The sequence below is a fragment of the Loxodonta africana genome, chromosome 15 (genome assembly GCF_030014295.1).
Source record: "Loxodonta africana isolate mLoxAfr1 chromosome 15, mLoxAfr1.hap2, whole genome shotgun sequence".
Lineage (NCBI taxonomy): Eukaryota > Metazoa > Chordata > Mammalia > Proboscidea > Elephantidae > Loxodonta > Loxodonta africana.
In genome coordinates this window covers 71450510-71472485 of record NC_087356.1, presented here as the reverse complement: position 1 = coordinate 71472485, position 21976 = coordinate 71450510, and the positions used below count along the sequence as shown (strand labels likewise).

The following is a 21976-nucleotide window of genomic DNA, read 5'->3' as shown; positions in this document are numbered from 1 at the left end:
AATTATCTGAAATCACAGAGTCAGGGGGGCAGATATGGCAAGTAAACTCAGATATATTTGACTGTGTAGTTTATTCTCTGCCCTCTATTCTATACTGCCTTTAGTGTTTTCCCTTCATTTTATTTATGAGGAAACAAATGAAAAACAACTGTATGGCTTACCCGATGTCACCCATGAAGTGACAACAGAATAGGACTGATTCTTATTTAAATTTCTTCACATTACAGAGGTATCATCAATTTCAATGGGTCCTATGAAGGCATTCACCTCAGCGAGGCCATTCTTTGATCTTCTAGGACTAAGTGGCCACGACGATGAGGAATCACACTCCAGTTACTGAATTCCTCCTGATGGGAATCCCTTATACAGAAGGGTTGGAAAACGTGCTCTTGGTCTTATTCCTGGGCTTGTACCTTCTCACTCTGGTAGAGAACCTGCTCATTCTTCTGGCCATCCTCACTTCCTCTAACCTCCACCCTCCATGTATTTCTTCCTGGGAAACCTGTCAGTGTTTGACATATTTTTCCCTTCAATGAGTTCCCCCAAAATTATGCTCTGCCTAATGGGGCACAGCCACACCATCTCCTACCAGAGCTGTGCAACTGAGCTCTTCTTTTACCATATCCTGGGCTGCACTGTGTGTTTTCTGTACACTGTGATGGCCTATGACTCTTCTGCAGCCATCTGCCACTCTTTGCAATACTCGGTCATCACAAGGCATCGGGTGTGTGCCATCTTGGCTCTGGGCACCTGGATGGGGAGCTGTATGCATGCTTCTGTCCTCACATTCCTTGCCTTTAAGTTATCCTACTGCGACCCCAATGAGGTGGACAATTTCTTCTATGATATCCCCGTGATGCTGTCCCTAGCCTGTGCTGACATCTCTCTGGCTCAGATGGTGAGTTTCACCAACATAGGTGTCGTTGCTCTCATGTCTTTCCTTCTTGTCCTCACTTCTTATACTCGCATTGGTATCTCAATATTGAGAATCAGCTCATCAGAAGGCAGGCGCAGAGCCTTCTCAAACTGCAGTGCCCACCTGACCTCCATCCTGCTCTTCTATGGTCCTGTGGTGCTCATTTATTTGCGGCCTGCTTCCAGCCCATGACTGGACACTGTGGTTCAGGGATTGAATAATATTGTTACCCCTTCCCTTAATCCTTTGATTTACACCTTGAGAAACAAGGATGTGAAGCTGGCTCTGAGAAAAATGCAAATCCCAGGAGGACATACTTTTTGGGAGTAAGCTTTTATATCACACTGTTGCCTTTGTTTATCTGGGGCAATTAGGCTTATACTTTTCGTGTTTTCTAAGTGGATAAAAAAAAAAAAAAGTGGATATAACACTCAAAATACTAGGGTGAATAAGGTCTAGTGTGAATTTTGTTTTTATATGTATACAATTTTTTTTTTCAGCAAAACCCCTCACATTGCTTACCACACGTCTGGCACTATTCTGTGCTGTTTACAAATCCTGACGTATGTAATTACCGCAACAATCCTATGAAATAAATAATACTATTATCCCAATTTTTTTTTTGATGAGGAAACTAAGGCACTGAAAAGTTAAGAAACTTTTCTGGTGTCACAGAGTTAGAAAGTTGCCTAGCTGGGATGTGAACCTTGGGTCTTACCCTTGTACTAATGCAGCCTGTGTATTACAGGAATTGTAACAAATATTTCTCCCAAGAACTTCTTTTGTATTTACATAGAATGTTCTCCAACTTGCTAAAAAGAAAAAAAAATCTGGAGCTATATGACATAAACTAGATTAGGTCTCTTCTCAATCTGTGAGTCTCAATTTGCAAGAAAAGTAAGAATCTCAGTCATTTGTCACTCCTTATCAGCAGTACTAAAAGTTTTCTCTTATTTTCTTCCTTTTTCAATAATCTTAAGCAAAAATTTGCAAAAGCAAAAGTTTTCATAACCTAATAGTATTCAAAACTTCAACAGTTTTCATGACTATATTTTCTATAAATAATGCTAGAGTTAAATTGATACTTTTAGCGACATGTATAAAATTACTCTGCATGATATCAGTGCATGAAAGGGAAGGTTTCTATCTTTCAGAGTCACCTAGTCTTTGACACATTCCAGAGATTTCAGCTTCTGTTAACCTCAGCAAAATGGAGTTATAAATAAATTTATTTATACAAAAAATGAGGCTTACTCTTTTTTTTTAACTCTATTTAGTTTTGAGATATTTATTCACTGAAGGCGATAGAGTGTTCTTGTTAGAATAGAAAAAGTTTGAAGTAAAGATGATAATTATTGTTTAATATTTTTTTTTCATAGGTTCTCCAATTTTTAGAGTATTTCATTAGTTTCGGGAAGATTTCTGATTTAAGAAACTCTTTTGTGACAATGTGCGTGTGTGTGTCTGTGTGTATCTGTGTGACTTTACTGCTCCTAAGGCAGAGGGGTGTATCCTATTTTTATGCAAATAAGGCAGGCCTTCTACATTTGTTTGCCAGCCTTTCCCTCTACCCCCAGCAAGTATTTTTGTAAGTGTGCTATCCTAATATTTTACAGCAACATATAAAAAAGTTACCATGGCAGCACTTATGAAAATGAGAGGATGAAGCATTTAGCAAGCAAATGTAGAAGACATGTGCTATTTGCATAAAATATGGTAATAGTAACAGTGATCTTTTATAGTGGTCTCAGATGAGAAAGTGAGAAAGAGTAGAAATGTCTTTTCCCATATGGTCTAATGCAAACGTGCTTAATTAGGAATTAGCAAAACACCGGGGTACTAACAGTGATTCCACTAATAATACTTTGTGTGGCCCCAGACAAGTACCTTGATGGCCTTGGTTCCCAACATTTATAAAATAAAGAGGTAAGACCAGATCATCTTTAAGGATTCTCTAACATCTAAAAATTGTCCTAGTAACCCATTTAGAAGAAACTGGCTACAGGTGGGGAGGGCGTAGGGCATGTCCAAGGACCTTCCAATTTCTGATTGTAGTGGGAGTGACCTCTACTTCCAGTACTACTTTAAGTTTTGAACCCTGCCAGTCAGACTGGCTTCTGAATCACAGCGAAATGCCCCATATTGGCCAGCAGATGTCACTATTAGAGTGAACACAACCTAGTTCTCCTCTGCACTGACTAAACCAAAAAAAAAAAAAAAAAATCCAAGCCTGCTGTCAAATGGATTCTGGCTTAGTTGGTAGCAATAACGATTCCAGAACTGAACTGATAGGGGAAAGGATGGTTGAAATGATGATTAGACTGTGTGAGAGAGGTCTGTGATGCTCATGGTTTTCTGATGGCACCATCATGTGTGAATGTCTTTTGAGAGCAACAGCTTCAAATAGCTAGTCATGATTGCTTTAAAATGTGGGCACCACTCTATATAGGAGCCCCTATGTAGCACAAACAATTAAGTGCTCAAGAGCTACAGCAGCTAACCAAAATATTGGCAGTTCAAATACACCAGCTGCTCCTGTCCTATGGAGTCACTATGGGCCAGGCTCGCTCAACAGCAACAGGTTTGATTTGCGTTTTAGTGTTAAAAATAATCAAAACTCACTGAAATTTGAACACAAGCTTTATCCTGAACAGTTATTCTCTATGCGTACAGGGAGGAAATTTCTGCCCTGAAGGGTAAAACGTTCATTGAAGAGAAACTTCCCTCAAACACAAAGAAGTTTTTCAAGGAAAAAAATATATATACAGAGTGTGAAGTCCAAAGAAACAAACAAAAGCCCCCAAAGACAACATTTTCCAAGAGGATATATCATTAAAAAGATAAGAACCGGATAATAAAATGCTGTCTTCAGCCCTTGGCCATTCACAAAAGGGTTAACGCGGGCATCACTTTGTGCTTTTTGCTTGTGGAGAGGAGTCAGTAACAGGAGTCTGTGAAAGGAAAGTCTTGCCTAATGTAAGAAACAGAAGTGGTTTCCTTGTAGAATCAGTTTTATTTGGAGACCCTGATTATTGGTAGAATCATTTAATTGGCTAGTGTAACTATGTACAATAGTTTGATAGCCGTAATAGTTATGTTCATTTTATATGCTCCCATCTTTTTTTCAAAGGAAATTTTGAATTGCTTTGTAAATCTGAAACCACACAGATTAATTCCTTGAACATCATAATAAATGTTTGTTGGTTGATACTGGTTTATGAATATATTTATTAATGGCACATTTCATTACCTTGTCCAGCATTTATTGAATGTTCATTATGTGAAGACATTGTGTTAGGCATCGGAGATGTACAGTTTCATCAAGGATCTCATACCCTAGCTAAGAAGAAAAGAAAAGGGAATAAATAACTAAGAATCAGTTTTACCTTCCATGAGCCAGCAGTAGAATGGGTACTTAATTGATGCTATCTAAGCCTATCCACGGGAAACCCTGGTGGTGTAGTGGTTAAGTTCTACCGCTGCTAACCTAAAGGTCGGCAGTTCAAATCCTCCAGGCGCTCCTTGGAAACTCTATGGGGCGGTTCTACTCTGTCCTATAGGGTCGCTATGAGTCAGAATCGACTCGATGGCAACGGGTTTCTTTTTTTTTTTTTTAAGCCTGTCCACATCCAGATGAGGGAGTGCTATTACTCAGAACCGAAGAGGAGAAAACTGAGGCCCAGGATGTAATAAGCTCAATTTCCCACAGCCAGTAAGTAGTGTCTCTGGGAACTAAATGCAGGTCTGTATTTCTCACTATCTTTAGAGTATGCTGCTGAAGGAAGACCATCAATAACAACATATACAAGCTAGACAGACTCAGAGGAGAAGTCACTTCTCCGGTATCAAGATCATGGAAAAAGTGCCATTCAAGAAGAGTCTGAATTGGAGAATTTATGCTGGTTTATCAAACCTTCTGAGACCCAGAGCACAGGGTGTTCCAGGAAACACAACTCAGCTTCATGCCTTTGAAGTCAAGAGGATGAAGAGAGAAGTAGCAGGGATGTGAATAGAAAGGGTTGCAGGGGTTAGGCCATGAAAGGTCTTAAAGGATTTGCTATCAAGTTTGCACTTCATACTGAAGGCAGTAGAGAGCCATTGTTGAGCAGCATGATCAGATGGTGTTCTAAAACGTGGACAGAGGCTGGAGTTGGAAGAGAGCGTGGTAGGGATTCCATTCAGGGACCACCGTGTGATGAGGGTGTGATATCTAGGGAAGCAAGTGATAGTTAAGAAAAAATAGTTTAAGAAATAGTTTGTTGTGTTTGTTAGTTGCTCTTGAGCCAGGTCCAACTCATGGCAACTCAGTTTCATGCCTTTGAAGTCAGGAGTATGAGGAGAGAAGTGGCAGGGATGTGAATAGAAAGGTCTACAGGGATCGGGTGATGAAGGGCCTTAAAGGGTGTGCTATCAGGTTTGCACTTCATACTGAAGGCAGTGGAGAGCCATTGGTGAGCAGCATAATCAGATGGTTTTTGTTCAAAAAGGTAATATGAATCAGTGTGGACAGATGGCTGACTTGGATGAGAGTGTGGTTCCATTTAGGGGACCACTGATATGTGATAAGGGTGTAAAATCTAGGAAGAAAAAAAAAAAGAAGGGCAAGCGATAATTAAGAACAAATAATTAAGAAATAGAGTTTGTTGTTTTTTTAGTTACCGTTGATCCACCTCCAACCCCTGGCAACCTTATGTATAACAGAATGAAAAGTTGTCCAGTCCTGCCCCATCTCCATGATTTTTGATATCAAGCCCACTGTTGCATCTATTGCGTCAATCCTTCTCAGTGAGGATTTCTTTCATTTTTGCTGATCCTGTACTTTACTAACCATGATTTCTTTTTCTAGCTATTGGTCTTTCCTGCTAATGTGTCTAGATGGGACTTAATGGATGACCTGCTAAGTGGAAGAGTGAAAAACTTAAGGCAGGCCCTTAGTCCCTATCTGAGCATGTTGTAATGGAATTGCTCAAAAGGTAGAAGAGAGGAGGAGAGATGCTCATTTCTCATGGGCAATAGCTTCTATCACTTAAAGAGGCTCTGATGATTGATGGAGAATTACTCTCTGTTGTTAGGTGTTCAGTATACAGCTTAGCTTGATGTGTACTAGGGTAGTATTTGTGATGTCTCTTTATGCATATTAGGCTGAGGTTAGGAAAAGTTTTAAGTAAAGTTTTTGAATTGTGCTTCATAAATCCTTCCATTTGCTTGTAAATAACTTTGCCTGGTGTGAAATACCATAACAACCTGAGGATAGGATGATATAATAATGTATACTGAGGAAGCCTTATCACTTCCTGTCCATTTCCTCATCTCTGAGTACTAACAATTGATAAGCAAATATAAGGATCCTATTGAGGATCAGGAAACTCTGGTAGCATAGTGGTTAAGTGCTACAGCTGCTAACCAAACGGTTGGCAGTTCGAATCCACCAGGCGCTCCTTGGAAACTCTATGGGGCAGTTCTACTCTGTCCTATAGGGTTGGTATGAGTTTGAATAGAATCGACGGCACTGGGTTATTGAGGATCAAAATATGATATTAGTTTTATTACTAATAAAACTGGATTAAGAATGCAAGAGTATATCCTGTTTCTTTCCCTCTAAAACCCTAGAACCAGCAACATCTTGACTTGCCCTCCCCACTTCTGCTGGGGGAGAGTGAGAAACCAACTTCCGCCAGCTTGTTGCCAAGCAACTCAGAGACAGCTGAGTAGATCTGAAATCATTGAAGAGAAGCAGACAGTCCTGCATGGCTCTTCTTAGAAAAGAATGTGCATTGACTTAATGTAAAGGTCATGCTGCACCCTCAGTCAAAAATGCGCTCTCTAATCTATTTCTCATCACAGATTTTGTCTAGCCATGGTATTCAGTATAGCTCAACAGAGCAAGCTATAACATGAGCACATACAACACTGTTAAAATATGCCAAGTATAAGGCTAACAACATTAGACTGCATATGACTATCAACTCTGAATATGATTTTTATTATTAAATTTTCAGAAAAAAATTAAAATACAAATATGAAATACCCTTTTGTTGTACATTAAAGTACAAAGAAATTAAGAGCTCCAAATCCTGCCCTGCATAATCTCATAGTCATCTTTTTCTGAGATAGAGGCACCTTTTTCAGAATCATGGGCATGTTCCTTTTCTGTGGCTGAATTCTGAGCTCTCCATGATGGAATGGGTGAGGCTCCTTTGTATTGTTGTTAGGTGCCAGCAAGTCTATTTTTGATTCATAGTGACCCCATGTGTCAGAGTAGACTACCTCCTAGGGTTTTCTAAGCTGTAAAAAAAAAAAACAAAAAACTCTTTTTTTTTTTTTTTTAATATTTACAGGAGTAGATTGCCAAGTCTTTCTCCCGTAGAGCTCCGCAGGGGTTTGAACTGTTACCTGGTAGAAACCCTAGGTTCTTGCCCATCATGGCTCTTATTGACCAATAAATGAGAGATATAGGTGGGAGAACAGAAAAGGCACCTTTATTTATTTGTATAAGGAAAAGGAGTCAGTGGGAACTTCTGCTTCCAAGACTGCTCCCCAAGGGTGGGCAGGCAAGTTACCTTTAAAGGGTTTACAGGTAGGGAGTTCATAAAGTTATGTCAGAAACATTCTTAATTATACTATGAAACCACAATGGGGTTACATATAACCTCCAAGGGAAAGCAGGATTCAAATGCAAAGCTGGGAGGGAGGGGGGAACCAGTGAAGGAAATAGGGTTTTTAATATAACACTGTAGAGGTGAAAGCCAAGCAAAGAAAACAGGATTTTTAACATAGCACTGTGAGAGCTCTGCCTCAGAACAGCTAACCTTTAGGTTAGCAGCCGAGTGCTTAACTCTTGCTCCACCAGGTCTCCTTGAGGCTCACAGAGGCTTTTAATTAATTTCCACGTCCCCAAGTGGACGTACGCCAGTTTCAAAATGCCAGTTCTGTATCTCAAAAAAAAAAAAAACAAAAAAAAAAACCTCCTTGCTGTTGAATCTATTCCAACTCATAGCGACCCTATAAAAAAATTTAGAGTAAAACTGCCCCAGAGGGTTTCCAAGGCTGTAATCTTTATGGAAGCAGACTGCCCCATCTTTCTCTCCTGGAGCAGCTGACGTTTAGTTTAGTTGCCAAGTGCTTAACCAGTGTGTTACCACGGCTCCTTGTTCTGTATCTAAAGCATTAAAAACAAAGGCTAATTCTTAGCCGTATAACAACATCCTAAAGAAAATAGTATTTTCAGGACCTAGTAGGGCAGAGTAGACCTATTCCATAGGGTTTCCAAGGGGCAGCTGGTGGATTCAAACACTTAACCACTATGTCATCAGGGGTCTGATCCAGTATATGGCACTATTTCAACCCAGTTGTTGGGGCAACCAAAAACTATGTGAAACACCTAGACGTTTGAGAAAGGAGAAAATTTTTTATGTCAACCTATAAAGAGTCCAGTCAGTCTCTGCAGTTTCCATGGAGCCCATACACTGTGAATTTGAAATTAAAATCCAGTTGGGAGAAATATCCACTAAGAGACGTATCATGGTATTAGGCTACCAATACGCTGGGGAAGAATCCACCTATAGGTCTTTCTGTCTTTGGGAGGGGAATTTCAGATATTCCTATATATTGCAATATTTGGGAATTTGCAGTGGTGACAATCTTCCCTTAGACTAAGAGCTTCTCTGAGGAGGAACCCCAGGTCCAAAGGACATGCTTTGTTGCTAGTTCTGCTTTCTTGGTGATGTGAGGCCCCCCTTCTCTCTGCTCGTTTCTCTGTTTTATATCTCAAAAGAATTGGCTACAGACACAATCCATTCTTACAGACAGAGTCCTGCCTCATTAACACAACTGACCTCTATCTAACTGCATTAACATCATAGAGGTAAGGTTTACAACACATGGGAAAATCACATCAGATGACAAAATGGTAGACAATCACACAATGTGGGGAATCATGACCTAGCCAAATTGATACATATTTTGGGGGGACACAATTCAATCCATGACACTCCTTCCCCAGTGAAAAATGATGTCCAAGTACGGTCATCTTATTCCGTGATTCTACCTGACAGCCTGTCTTGGGTAGGTATCACATGCTTCATTCAGTTTATTTGTTAAAAAGTGAGTCGGGTTCACTCAGGTTTCGAGTTTCACGTCTTCAAATTTACTGAAATGTAGATATACAGTTGATTTAGGGTATGCTGTTGTTCTGTACCCTGAATATTTTACTCATGTTTTTGTTTTCATATTAATAAATATGTAGTTACATCACCCCTTATTGGCCATTCATTCATTCAACAGTGAATGAAAGAAACAAGATCCTTACTCTTAAAAACTTTTAATCTGCTAGGAAGAAAACCGTTGAACAAATCATTATCAGTGTAATGAATGTCTGCCCATAAACATCATTCAGACTTTGCCAGATGTCATGGCATGTGAGTTCTTCCACCAATATCCAGCTTTAATACAGTAGCAAACTAACATTCATTTTCCAAAGTGTGAGAAGATTCTGTGTGATGTAGGTTCTGTCATTGGGGTGAGGAGAGGCCATAGAACCCTCATACTATACCTCAAACTACTTGTCTCTGCTTCACTGTGCTCCATTTTGTCCTTTTGCCTGCCTTTTGTAAGCATAGCAATTTATTTTACTTGATATTTTCCCTTTCCTGCTTTGCTTTCATGGTTTCAAATAGGATAGAAGCTGTGGGAAATGAAAATGGAATATATAAATGACAAATGACTAAAATGCCATAAAAAACTAAGGGCTGTTGCATCTGTGGGACCTCTGGTAAATAAGAACCCTTCTCCCTCCCTGGATTCTGAGAAAACTGAGAAATAGTTATCAACCCCAGCACTGTTAGAGTCAAGTTGGAAAATGTAACTTAGTGAGAGTAGAAAGGGAGCCTGCTAAGTGAACCCCATAATTAGACATCTCGTCAGGCAACACTTGAAGGGCAAACTTTTCTGTTCCTTTCACACTTAGGAGTAATTTGGGATCTTGGCAACATGGCTCAGTAACAACGCCATGGCAGTTAGTAGTAAAAAGGCTATGGATGCAGGTCTGGCTTTATCGTAACCACATGTGTTACATATGGCAGGAAATGTTTTGCGGTGCGCCATCTACACAATGGGTAGTGTAACAGAATAATGGAGATGATAGCAAAGGAACTTTATGAACGTGACCTGTGTTTTTCATCAGTTATTTATTGAATATTTTCTGTGTATCATGAACTGTGCTAGGCTCTGGAGAGAGGTAATGGTTCCTGGGACATTTAAGGCAGCTGTGTGGTAGAGGGATTAAGAAAAGGAGCTTTGGAGTGAGCTGGAGCTGAACTTAAGGCCTGCATTGTTGCATAATATGTGACCTTGGGCCCATTATTTAAAGTCTCTAATCCTCAAAGTTCTCTTCTTCAAAATGGAAACACTACCTTGTGGGTAGTGTTGGTTGATGGTAAATTATATTAGTTAAGGAGCTCTGGTGGCACAGTAGTTAAGAGCTCGGCTGCTAACTGAAACGTCAACAGTTCAAATCCACCAGCTGTTCCTTGGGAACTACGGAGGCCACTATGAGTCAGAATCAACTCAACAGCAACAGGTTTTTTTTTTTTTTTTTTAATATTAGTTAATACAATTCTTGGCAACATAAAGGAAATAAATTTTTTACAGGCAGTAAAAGGGAACAATTGTATTTGTAGTGGAGCAAAAAAAAATAAATAAAGACTAGAATGAAGAGTGATTTGGCACAGTGAGGAACTATTGAGGGGTACTTCTTGGACTGCTATGGATCCTTACTATCTCCAATCAGTCAAAATTAGATGCTGATTACAGGGAAAAGAAATCTGTCTCTCGCTGCTTCCTATGACTCTTGGATTCCTTACTCAGGAGTAAGAAAGACACTGAGAATAATGTTAGATACAGAGCTCTTTATGGGGTAACAAGGGTTACTGAGACACACAAACAAAATCTTACTAGGCAAACAGAGTATAATACTTTCAGAGAAAGCATCTCCATTTTTCACTTATTTATTTGAAGGGGAAAAAGTGGGAAGATGATCCCTAATGGCACACTGGTTAAAAGCTCAGGCAGCTAACAAAAAAATCGGCAGTTTGAATCTACCAGCCACTCCTTGAAAACCCTATGGGGCAGCTCTACTCTGTCCTATAAGGTCACTATGAGTCGAAATTGACTTGGTGGCTTTTTTTTGTTTAATCCGAAGGGACAATATGCTTCTGAAATCCATTGCTAAACCCATAATTTATTCCAGAACAGTAAATACTACATTGTGAAACACGCTTTTCAGGGAACTTTTTACTTCCTTGTTCCTTAAGGAATAGATTAATGAGTTCAGCATGGGTGACACAAGATTGTTTAATATTTGCACCACAGCACCAAGCAAAGGTTTGGGTGTGGGCTGCAAATAGATGATGATTACAGGTCCATAGGCACAGAGTATTGCAGTGAGGTGGGCACTGCAGGTGGAGAAAGCTTTCTGCCTCCCTTCTGCTGAACGGATCCTCAAAGTGGCAATGCCAATGCGAGTGTAGGAGACACAAATACCGAGCAAAAGCGTTACAGCCAGAAGGCCAACATTAGTGAAACCCACCCTCTGGGCCAGGGAGCTATCAACAGAAGCCAGGGGTAAGAAAGCAGGAATGTCACAGAAGAAGTAGTCCAACTGATTGGCACCACAGTAGGTTAAATGAAAAGTGAAGAAGGTCAGTATGGTGGCATCAAGACAACCCACCAACCAGGCCCCCATGGCCAAACTCATACAGACCCTAGGCTTCATGATAAGCATATACCTCAGTGGGTGACAGATGGCCACAAAGCGATCGTATGCCATCACAGAGTAGAGGCAGCCTTCCATACAACCCAGGAAGTGATAAAAGAAGAGCTATGCAGCATACCCCTTATAAGAGATGGCTTGGCTCTGACCAGAGAGATAGAAAAGCATCTTGGGACAAGTTACAGAAGGGAAAAATAAGTCTAAAATAGATAGGAATCCCAAGAAGAAATACTTGGGGGTGTGAACGGTAGAGGAAGAAACCATGGCCGTCAGGATGAGTAAATTGCCAAGCAAGGTGAAGAGGTAGATGAACAAGAAGATGACAAAGCGCACAGTCTCCAGTCCCTTGGTCTGAGGTATTCCCAGCAGAATGAACTCACTCAGCTCTGTGTGATTTCTCATGTCCTTTGGAGAATGGTCTGGGTAGAGACAACCAATGTGAAAACATGAGTGTGGATTGTGATGGACACAACCCCAATACATTCATTCTTACCAATCTTTTTTAAATAACAAGATGATTCTGAAATTAAGAATTAGACATTCTGCCAAAGACACTTAAGGGCTAGTAAAGCTAATCTTCATACCTCGAGATATCATATTCCTTCAGGAAATTTTACTGGATACAAAACAAGATAAAACATTAACAGATGAAAAAATACTAGAAGGGCTAATAGAACAAGATGTTGATAATAAACAAGAGCATAAGATTTAATTAATGACAATAATGAACAGCCTAAAACAGACTAACATGAAACAGCCTGATTCCTCTACTTCCTTTTCAGAGCATTCCTACAGTTACTCAAGGATAGGGTCAGATACTCTAAAGGTTCATCAAAGGGCATTCTGGGTACCCACACCTCTGATGGAAAAAATGGTTGACCAGATAGTGTGATGAGCATGAGGACTTATGTTATTGTGTTGATATTATTTGAAGTGGATATATTCTTAGATGGAGTATTTCTTATTAGATGATGTTCATTTGACTGAAGAGAAACTAACAATGTCAAATTTGATTACTAGTGTGGGGTTTTAATTATTTAAAGGTCTGCAGTTAAGTAGTAGTATGTAGATTGTAGGTTTTAGTGAAGTCACCTTCATATATAAAGATGCAGAGATAAGATATTTAATTCTTGCTAACCTCTGGAATTTTCCAATCCTTAGTGCAGTAAAACAAAAATAATTATATCCTGCCACTTTGTCTTTCTGTTTTTCGTCTGCTTTTGCTTTATTTTAAAGGGAAAAAAAATAGGTCACTGAATATTCTAAGACTGTGAATCTGCCACAGGGGCGTGCTGTGATCAGCTCTAGTTTAAGAGATCTAGTGAATTTTCCATCTATAAGAGATGATGTTTTCACTTTAAGTTTTTATTTTTATGCTTTTTTTTTTTTTGAGATTCAAAGTATATGAAAATCATCTACTTATAATTGCTCTGCCTTCTAATTGCAATTCTTTGTGAATTTTTCTAATCCTCTTTTATAATTCACTGTGTTACTGATCGACAATTTCATCTATGAAAAATCCATGGAGGTGGTAAGGTAGGTTAATTCTATCCAGATACACACAGAAAATTCTGGTGGAATTGAGCTCAGGTTCCATTAGCCTTTAAGGTCCCTGAGAGCAAAGACTGCATAATTTGTCACTGAATCTGCAGCATTTATTCCAGTACCTGTGAATGGTTGGCATTTAAATATTTGTTGAATAAATGAATGAAAAATTGAAAAGTAGCTTATAAATAGACTTGGTCTGTAAGCTCCATGAAGAAAACATGGCTATTGTTCACCACCATATATTTGGGATTTTGGAAATGGTAACACTCATAAATAGGCTTAAAAGAATGGAATTTTTGAATGCCCTGAAATTATTCCTTTTGTCCTTAGACTGTTTTAAGCTGTTTGATTAACCCTGGAAAGCAATGATTATAGTAAGCCTGCTTTTGGCTCCAGATTGCATGCTAGTGAGCAAAATTTAGATATTCATTGAAATGTAGAATACCTAATTCCTGACTGAGGCAAGATAGGATGAGCCTTGGACATCTTCATAATTTTTCATACTGCTAATTGCCTCTTGCTGGGGAAAAAAGTAAATGGGAGCTGGGGTTAGAGGGTTAGCAAAAAAGACTGGCTTTCCCTGAGAAGAAGGGAAATGAGAAAGTCATAATTAGGGGAAAGTTCTGTGTCAAAAAGCAAGGGAGTTAGTGGCAACCCACTTGACATAAGGCAAAACTTGTTTACACAACCAGAGGTACTAGATTTAGATAGTGCATCTTAGTTCATGTGAAATTAGATCTAAAGAGAGTTATCACACTACCTTAACACAGCTCATTTCCTTTGAAATTATTGTTTTTGTAGTACTAAGTCTATGAAAATTCTGTTTATTGGGTCCTTTAAGTCTTTGAGTCCTTTAGGGTTTCTTCCTGGAGCAAAGCCAATTTTTTTTTAAATGTTTTTTTCAAATTACCTTTTCTTCTTTTAGTGGGGACCATCTAGAGCTGAAGTCTCTGGAGGCAGTTTGTATCACTGCTGAAGTTATTGGTGAAAGAGCCTATGGCCACTGGGCAGTCCCCGTACACCGGATGAGCAGTGTTTTAATGCAAGCATCCCATACATTTCTGATCTAGGTTCAATGATCAGAGAGAACTAAAAGAATGATTGCTAAGAAGGTATTTTGACATATTTCCAGGTAAAGACTTTTAATTATAATGCAGAGAAAAAAGTAGAATTTAATATGTGACTTTGAAACTATAAAAATGTAAATAAATAGAAAATATTAATGTAAGCTATGAAAGTTTCAAACAATGAAAATGTAAATTCATGGAAAAACAAAAGTAAGATGTTGAAAACCAAAACCAAATGATGGGAAGATATTGCTGCAATGCAAATCTGGAAAAGACAGAATTTTATTGCTGTCTGGAGGAGGGAATAAGATAATGAGTAAATGGTGATAAGAAAAGGCAAGATTTTTGAGCTGGACAGATTCGGTTTTGAACCCAGGCTCTTTTACTTACTAATTTTGTGATTGGCTGAGTCACTTTGCCTTGCTGTGCTTCAGTTAACTTATCTATAAAATAAAGATGGCATTACCTTCTGAGTCATTTGATGGATTAAATGGGATGAGGCAGTATGTAGAAACTAACGTAGTGCCTGGATGTGTAGAACATGCTCATTAACTGCTATTTACTCCTGTAATTTAGGCAAGAGTAAAAACATTCTTGCAATATATTGACGATATTGGCATGGACATAAAAAAACCAAAATCAAACCCACTGCCATCGAGTCTATTCGACTCATAGAGACCCTATAGAACAGAGTAGATCTGCCCCATAGAGTTTCCAAGGAGCTCTTGGCAGATTCAAACTGCCGACCTCTTGGTTAGCAGCTGTAGCACTTAACCACTATGCCACCAGGGAATCCTAAATAATTCACAATTTGGGGGAAGTGTCTGGGACCTACCCTGGATACCTATGCAGGTTTCCCCTCAATTATACTGAAGTACAGAACTAAATCACATGGTGGAGAATATTGGTAGCCATGGCATAAGTGCCTGCCCCATTCCTCCACCATGCACACACCCTTCCCAACTTTTCAAAACACAGCAAGATATGAATTGTGCCTTCTTTTTTTTTTTTTTTTATGACATCAGTGATAAACTAGGTGAAACTTGCCACATTTATGTTCATTGCAAAGGAGTATAAATATTATTTTCTTTAAGATAAAAACTGAAAATAGAAACTGTGAAAATTATCTCATAAAAATAATATTTCAGATAGCAATTTTTTTACTAGGATTTTTTTTTCTTTTTAATTTTTGTTCCTGTAACCTCAATATATATGTATGTATACGTATAAATACAATGTTAAACATCCAAGCTCCTCACCATTCTAGAGCTAAAACCAGACAGGTTTGTAGGCTTAAAAAAATTACGTGGAGCTGAGAAGGGGAATTAAAGTAGCAATTTAGTGTTGCCCCCAGAATAGGAACAGATACAGCTTTCCTAAAAGATTCAATTCAAATTCAAACATTTGCCTAGGAAAAAGTCAATCACAGCATATGAGAAACAACTTGGATTAGCAGTCTAAAGACCCAAAGTCAAGTTCTAATTTCTGAAAATGTGACTCTGAGCAAGTACCTTCTAATCTCTGAATCTCAGCGGCTTATCTGTGCAGAAACAGAACACATTCCCTGCATCAGCCACCTCCATCCTAATCATGCAAAATTTATCATTCCAGCTAGGACACTTTTGAGAGTGTTCATGGACATTGTTAATAACTAAAGCAGGACAAGGGTACATGAAGAAAAGTCCCGGCAAATCACTGAATAGTGTCTTTAGTTATATGTCCTTCATTTGTGTTCCACAAATCTGTATTTTGGTGTTTGCCACAATAATTACACTCCTTCAAAGTGTGAGATGTTCTTATCATTACGCTTGGTATACAGTGGGTAGCAAATGAATGTTTATGGTTAATTAAGATAACATTTACTTCACAAAATCACTGTGAATGTTAAATATGATGATGTTCATGAGAGATTTTGTTATATAATAAGATGCTACATAATGTTGCAATATTATGACAGTTGCTATAGAGATTCTATGTAAAGAATTTGGGAAGTTACCTGTATGGAGATGATAGTTGATGTATTAAGCCCAAAAGAGATCCCTAGGAGAGAGTAGATAAAGCGAGGCCAAAATAGGACTCAAGGCCAAACCTTGAGAAATACTACATTTTAGACACAGAAACAAGAAAGGGAGCCATTTAAGAAGCAATATAGGTATTCTTCCGAGAAATGGGAAGAGAACCAACAGAGTGTCTTTTAGATATCTTTTCCTTACAGAGATTATTATTTTCTTCACATCAGAGAATATATCCAAATAATTTTTGAATCCTAAGCAATTGTGTGGTGCTTGGTACATAATAGATGCTAAACTAATGATAAATAAACCAAAAATAAATCAACGAACAAATTCCCGCATGCTGCTTTATAGATTGAATTCAGGAAAAAACTCTGGTCATTACATAAATAAGAAAAAAAAGGAAGCCCTTAATTGTGATGTTTTCCAACAGTCCTTGCTCCTCAGGTCTCTAAAGTGAGGGTAAAAAGTAAAAATTAAGAAAGATGGGAATAAACTGTGAGCCCTTATGTGGTCAAAGGGTTTTAATGACTTAGGTAAGGAAAATAAATGTTGAGTTTTCACCCCTCTTTTTTTTTTTTTTCAGTTTCTTCTTCAGAGCTGTGGGACTCTCCACACCAAACATCTCTCTTCCTTAGGTGCCATGGGATTGGGTTTAGCTTCTCTAACCAAGGACCCCAAATGATTTTCTTTCTCATTCAGAAGCACATAGAGAGAAGATACTACACATCTGATGGCAGCCCTGTCACCTGGGGTGATTTCCTCAGAGTTAGAAGGAGTGAAAATATTTCCTACTTTTGTAGGATTTTAAATGGTCTCAAAGTCCCTCTGGAGCCCCACCAGTGAAGTATCCTGAGACTCAAGGAACAGGATCCCTCTGAGCATAGGGACCAATTAAGTGTCAGATGTCAAAGGAATTTAGGAGTTAGAAATAGAACATAACAGTCAAGTTCATCTTTAAAGCATTGTGAATTAAAGAGTTTGTGACTCCTTCCTGGCCACCCCACATTTCTGTTTTGGGCAGACATTCTCTCTCTCCTTTTGTTCTCTAAAGGCCTCAGGGACTTGGTCTGCTAATCTTTCATTTTTTGAATATTCCTTGTTCTCTTAACTGTATGGTTGTGGAAGAAATTATAGCATAATAAAGAGTACCTACCTTGGAGCCAGAAGATTCTGGATGTGAAGAACAAGTCTATTTTTCACTAGGTTTATGTACTTGAGCAGGATGATGATCCTTTCTGAGCTTTAATTTGTAAAGTGGAGTATTAATGGTACTGTCTCATAGGGTGGTTGTGTGTGAGGACTAAATGAGATAACGCTTATAAACTTCATGGCATATACTATGTGCTCCTATGATTTTTCTTATTTCTTGAGGTTGGATGGAATTTATATTCCTAATCTCCTTAATTTAATTGGTACGATCTTTCCCTCTTTCTTTTCCTTTCTTCCTTCCTTTTCCAATTTTAAGATTAGTTTTTTGGTTTGTTTGGTTGGTTGTATGGTTGGTTGGTTTAGTTTTGTTTGTTTTTACTGCTTATAATTACAGAGAAACTGATAATGATTAGCAAAAATAATTAACATTTCTAGATTTAGAAAAATATAAGAAGTTTCAGTTCTTTTTTATAATAATTGCTTTGTTGTTGGGTTCCACTGAGTCAGTCCAATTCATAGAGACCCCATGTGACAGAATAGAGCTGCCCCATAGGGTTTTCTTGGCTGTAATCTTTACAGGAGCAGATTGCCAAGCATTTCTCCTGTGGAGACAATGAGTGTGTTCAAACCACCAACCTTCCAGTTAGCAGCTGAGTGCATAACAATTTGTGCTACCAGGACTGCTTTTATAATAGACTGTTCTATGTTGCTGTTGCTGTCAGGTGCCGTTGAGTTGGTTCTGACTCATAGTGACCCTATGTACAACAGAACGAAACATTGCCCACTCCTGTGCCATCCCACACTTGTTATGCTTGAGCCCATCGTTGCAGCCGCTGTGTCAATCCACCTTGTCGAGGGTCTTCCTCTTTTTTGATGATGCTTGCTTTACCAAGCGTGATGTCTTTCTCCAGGGACTGATACCTCCTGATAACATGTCCAAATCACACATGGTTTTCTGGATTCTCAGAATTCGGCGAGACAAACCTACATGTGACAGATGCCGTAAAAAACCTTATTTTATGTAATTCTCACAACATACCATTTATTCTCACATAAATGGCTTAAACACATCATGATAAACCTGTTGCTGTTGAATTGATTCCAACTCACAGTGACCCTATAGGACAGTTTCCCAAGAATGTAATCTTTATGGAAGCAGACTACCACATCTTCTGCCTGTGGAGCAGCTGGTGGGTTCGAACCTACAACATTTCAGTTAGCAGATGAACACTTTAACCACTGAGCCATCAGGGCTCCTTGATAAGAACAATAATAAGTCTTAAATGAATTGCTAATAAAATATCAGAGAAGAGAACAAATAGAGTGGGAGATTGAAATGAAATTCCATGCTAACAGAAGAAAGAGAGCAACAGCAAATGAAAGGACGAGCAAAACAACTTATTGAAAGCCTGTACCAGTGCTGAGCACTCTACATGGTCGCACAAACAGCTATTGATTCAGATATGGGTAATGACTCTCAGAAAAACTGAATAAAAATACGCAGCAAGCTATGATCAACTTATACCAGCACAATTTAGGACACATGTGTTCCATTGGTGAGGGCTGCAATGATTGATATTTTTCCCTTAAGCACAGAGCTCTCTTTTCATTTCACGCAAATACGATTTTCATATTCAAATGTTTACTCTTTTCATTGATCATAATCAAGTCTATTAATTAGAATAGTGGTTTTGGGGCACAGAGTCTAAATAACTTATAAACTATAGAGAAGTTCATGACTCTTTCCTGTAAAACTCTGAGCTGATAAAGCTGTTCTGCTCTGTGAATGAATCAGGGACTTCCAATGTTTCTGTTTGGTTGTTTTTCCATTCATATGTATTATTACCTAGTCCTCATGGTCTAAGATGACTCAAAATATATCTGCAGTCCCACCAGGGAGCAGCAACAGGAGAAAGAGAAGGAGACTATACCCCTTCTTTGAAAGGATATGATCATGGTGTGCACACATCATTTCTTGTATCCTATTGGCTAGAACTTAGTTATAAGTCCACATCTAACTTTGGGGAAGTCGTCTTTATTCTGAATGGTCATGTCGTCATTATTAGTTGCTGTTGAGTCAGGTCTGTTAACAAACTGAAATGTTGCCTGCTCTTGTGCCATTTTCACTATCATTGGTATGTTTAAGTCCATTGTTGTGGCTCTTGTTTCAGTCCATCTCAATGAGGTTTTCACTGACCTTCTACTTTACCAAACGTGATGTCCTTTTCTAATGATTGTTCTTTCCTGATAATGTTCCCAAAGTAAGCATGATGAAGCCTTGACATTCTTGCTTCTAAGGAGGCCTGGATAAATGTGAGGTTGTATTACTATGAAGAAGAAAGTGAGGATGGATATTGAAGGGACACCTAGCAAAACTAAGTCACAAGGACAGACGGGAGACAACTAATCAAAATAACCTATATTCACTTTTTATTATACAACATAATTTGTTTTCCTTAAGCACATTCACTACCAAATAGTTTCTTGCTTATTTGTTTATTGACTATTTCATCCCTTTAGAATGTAAGATCCATGTGGGTCAGGATTTTTGTCTGTCTTGTTTGTTGTCATAACCTGATGTCTAGAACAATGCCTTGCATGTAGTAGAAGCTCAATAAATATTTGTGAATGAAAACATGAATTATGTTTCTCTTTTAAAAGCTTGATCATTGGGTTCATTAAATATTTTCTATGAAAGTGAAATTATTCATTGTGCTTAAATAAAATATAAATAACCACATAAACAAATTATATTCATATTTTTAATAGCTATAAACCAAAAACCAAAGCTGCTACCGTCGAGTCAATTCTGACTCATAGCTACCCTATAGGACAGAGTAGAACTGCCCCACAGAATTTCCAAGGAGCCCCTTGCGGGTTCGAACTGCTGACCTCTTGGTTAGCAGCAGTAGCACTTAACCACTACACCACCAGGGTTTCCAAGAGCTATAACGATCTGTTTAATTCTGTATGTAGTATCAGGCTCAGGGACCTTTCACATAGTCATTCTTCCAATAACCAGTATTACATGCGTGTTTCCTGATTCCATTGCTTCCAACCATGCTGCCGTGTCTGATCTGTGGCAGACTTCTAAGTTCCTCAGCCCAGCCTGGATCAGATGATGAACTTGGCTCACTTTTCCAGCTTCTTGCTGTCATTGCCCAGATTCTTGAGTTAATAGAATGGTACAATCAGGAGAAATAATGTTGTTGACAGTTGTCTGTCAAGTTGACTCCAACTTATGGAAACCCATTATACAACAGAACAAAACATTGTCGGGTCCTGCTCCATCTTCATAATTGTTAGCATGCTCGAGTCCATTGTTTCGGCCACTGTGTATTTTGAGTGCAAAAAAAAATTTTTTTTTTTTTTTTCCTACCTAGGGAGTCATTTTCCAGCACTCTATTGGGTATGTTCTGTGGTGATCCATAAGGTTTTCCTTGGCTAATTTTTGCAAGCAGATCTTCAGGCCGTTCTTCCTACTCTATCTTAGTCTGGAAGCTCCATTGAAACCTGTCCATCATGGGTGACCCTGCTAGTCTTTGAAATACTGGTGGCATAGGTTCCAGCATCAGAGCAATACACAAGGCACCACAGTACAACAGACTGACAGATAGGAGAAACAGTACCAGATGTGATTTTTGTCCAGAGAAAAGGATCATTCCCTTGCACAAATAGTTTGGTACACTTAAAGGACATGGTCCTAGGACCTAATCCAGGTAAAATATAACTTGTTATTGTATTGTGCTCCTCTCTCTCTGTAAATACATGCATACATACATACGTATAGAGAGAAAGGAGTGAGGCAGATGCACTATATATATATATATATATATATATATATATATATATAAAACCTGGTGGAGTAGTAGTTAAAGCTATGGCTGCTAACCAAAATGTTGGCAGTTCAAATCTACCAGGTTCTCCTTGGAAACCCTATGGGGCAGTTCTACCCTGTCCTATAGGGTCATTATGAGTTGGAACTGATTTGATGGTAACAGTTTGTTTATATATATATATATATATAACCTTCATTAAGATCCTTTGGATCCTTACAAAAACCCTGGGAGGTATGTAAGTTGTTAGCCTCATTTTATAGATAAGAACAAACTCAGAGTAAATGTGTCGCAAGAAATATATCAGAGAGACCAAAGTGATTCCTGAGGCTTTGATAACACATCATATATTCTTTACCTTACACAGACTTTTCAGCAGCGACATGACTCTTTCTCTAAGCCTCAGATTTAACGGGTTCATTTTGAAATAGGGGCCACATAGGAAACTCTGTCATTACTACTGTCTTTTAACCAGGAAAATGAACACAGATATTCTCAGTTACTTTCATTGTTACCCCATAAATTTGATTTTGTGATTCTGATGAAATACCCATAAGTGATAAGTGAAAGAACACTGTCCACAGTGACTTGAGTTTCTCTCATTAAAGTACAAGTGTGTGCGTTGCTGGTGGTTCCTCTCCTTTCCCTCATGCTGTGGGGAGGGCAAAACCTTGGGA

The 21976-nt window shown here is 38.6% G+C and overlaps 2 protein-coding genes and 1 pseudogene across 2 annotated transcripts in view; 2 read left to right on the top strand and 1 right to left on the bottom strand.

Moving 5' to 3' along the window:
• Positions 1–314: 314 nt before the first annotated feature.
• On the top strand, positions 315–6127 carry LOC100675227 (putative olfactory receptor 10D4; annotated as a pseudogene).
• Positions 6128–11153: 5026 nt separating this feature from the next.
• Positions 11154–12648, bottom strand: LOC100675508 (olfactory receptor 10N1-like). Its single transcript, XM_010597978.3, is given in 1 exon segment — positions 11154–12648. A coding segment is annotated over 1 exon segment (1014 nt). The 5' UTR covers positions 12168–12648.
• Positions 12649–20523: 7875 nt separating this feature from the next.
• Positions 20524–21976, top strand: part of LOC100675791 (von Willebrand factor A domain-containing protein 5A) — a 29088-nt gene continuing 27635 nt past the window's right edge. Inside the window, exon 1 of the mRNA XM_064268329.1 lies at positions 20524–20648. Coding sequence (XP_064124399.1) covers positions 20524–20648 — 125 coding nt within the window. The remainder of the gene's footprint in view (positions 20649–21976) is intronic.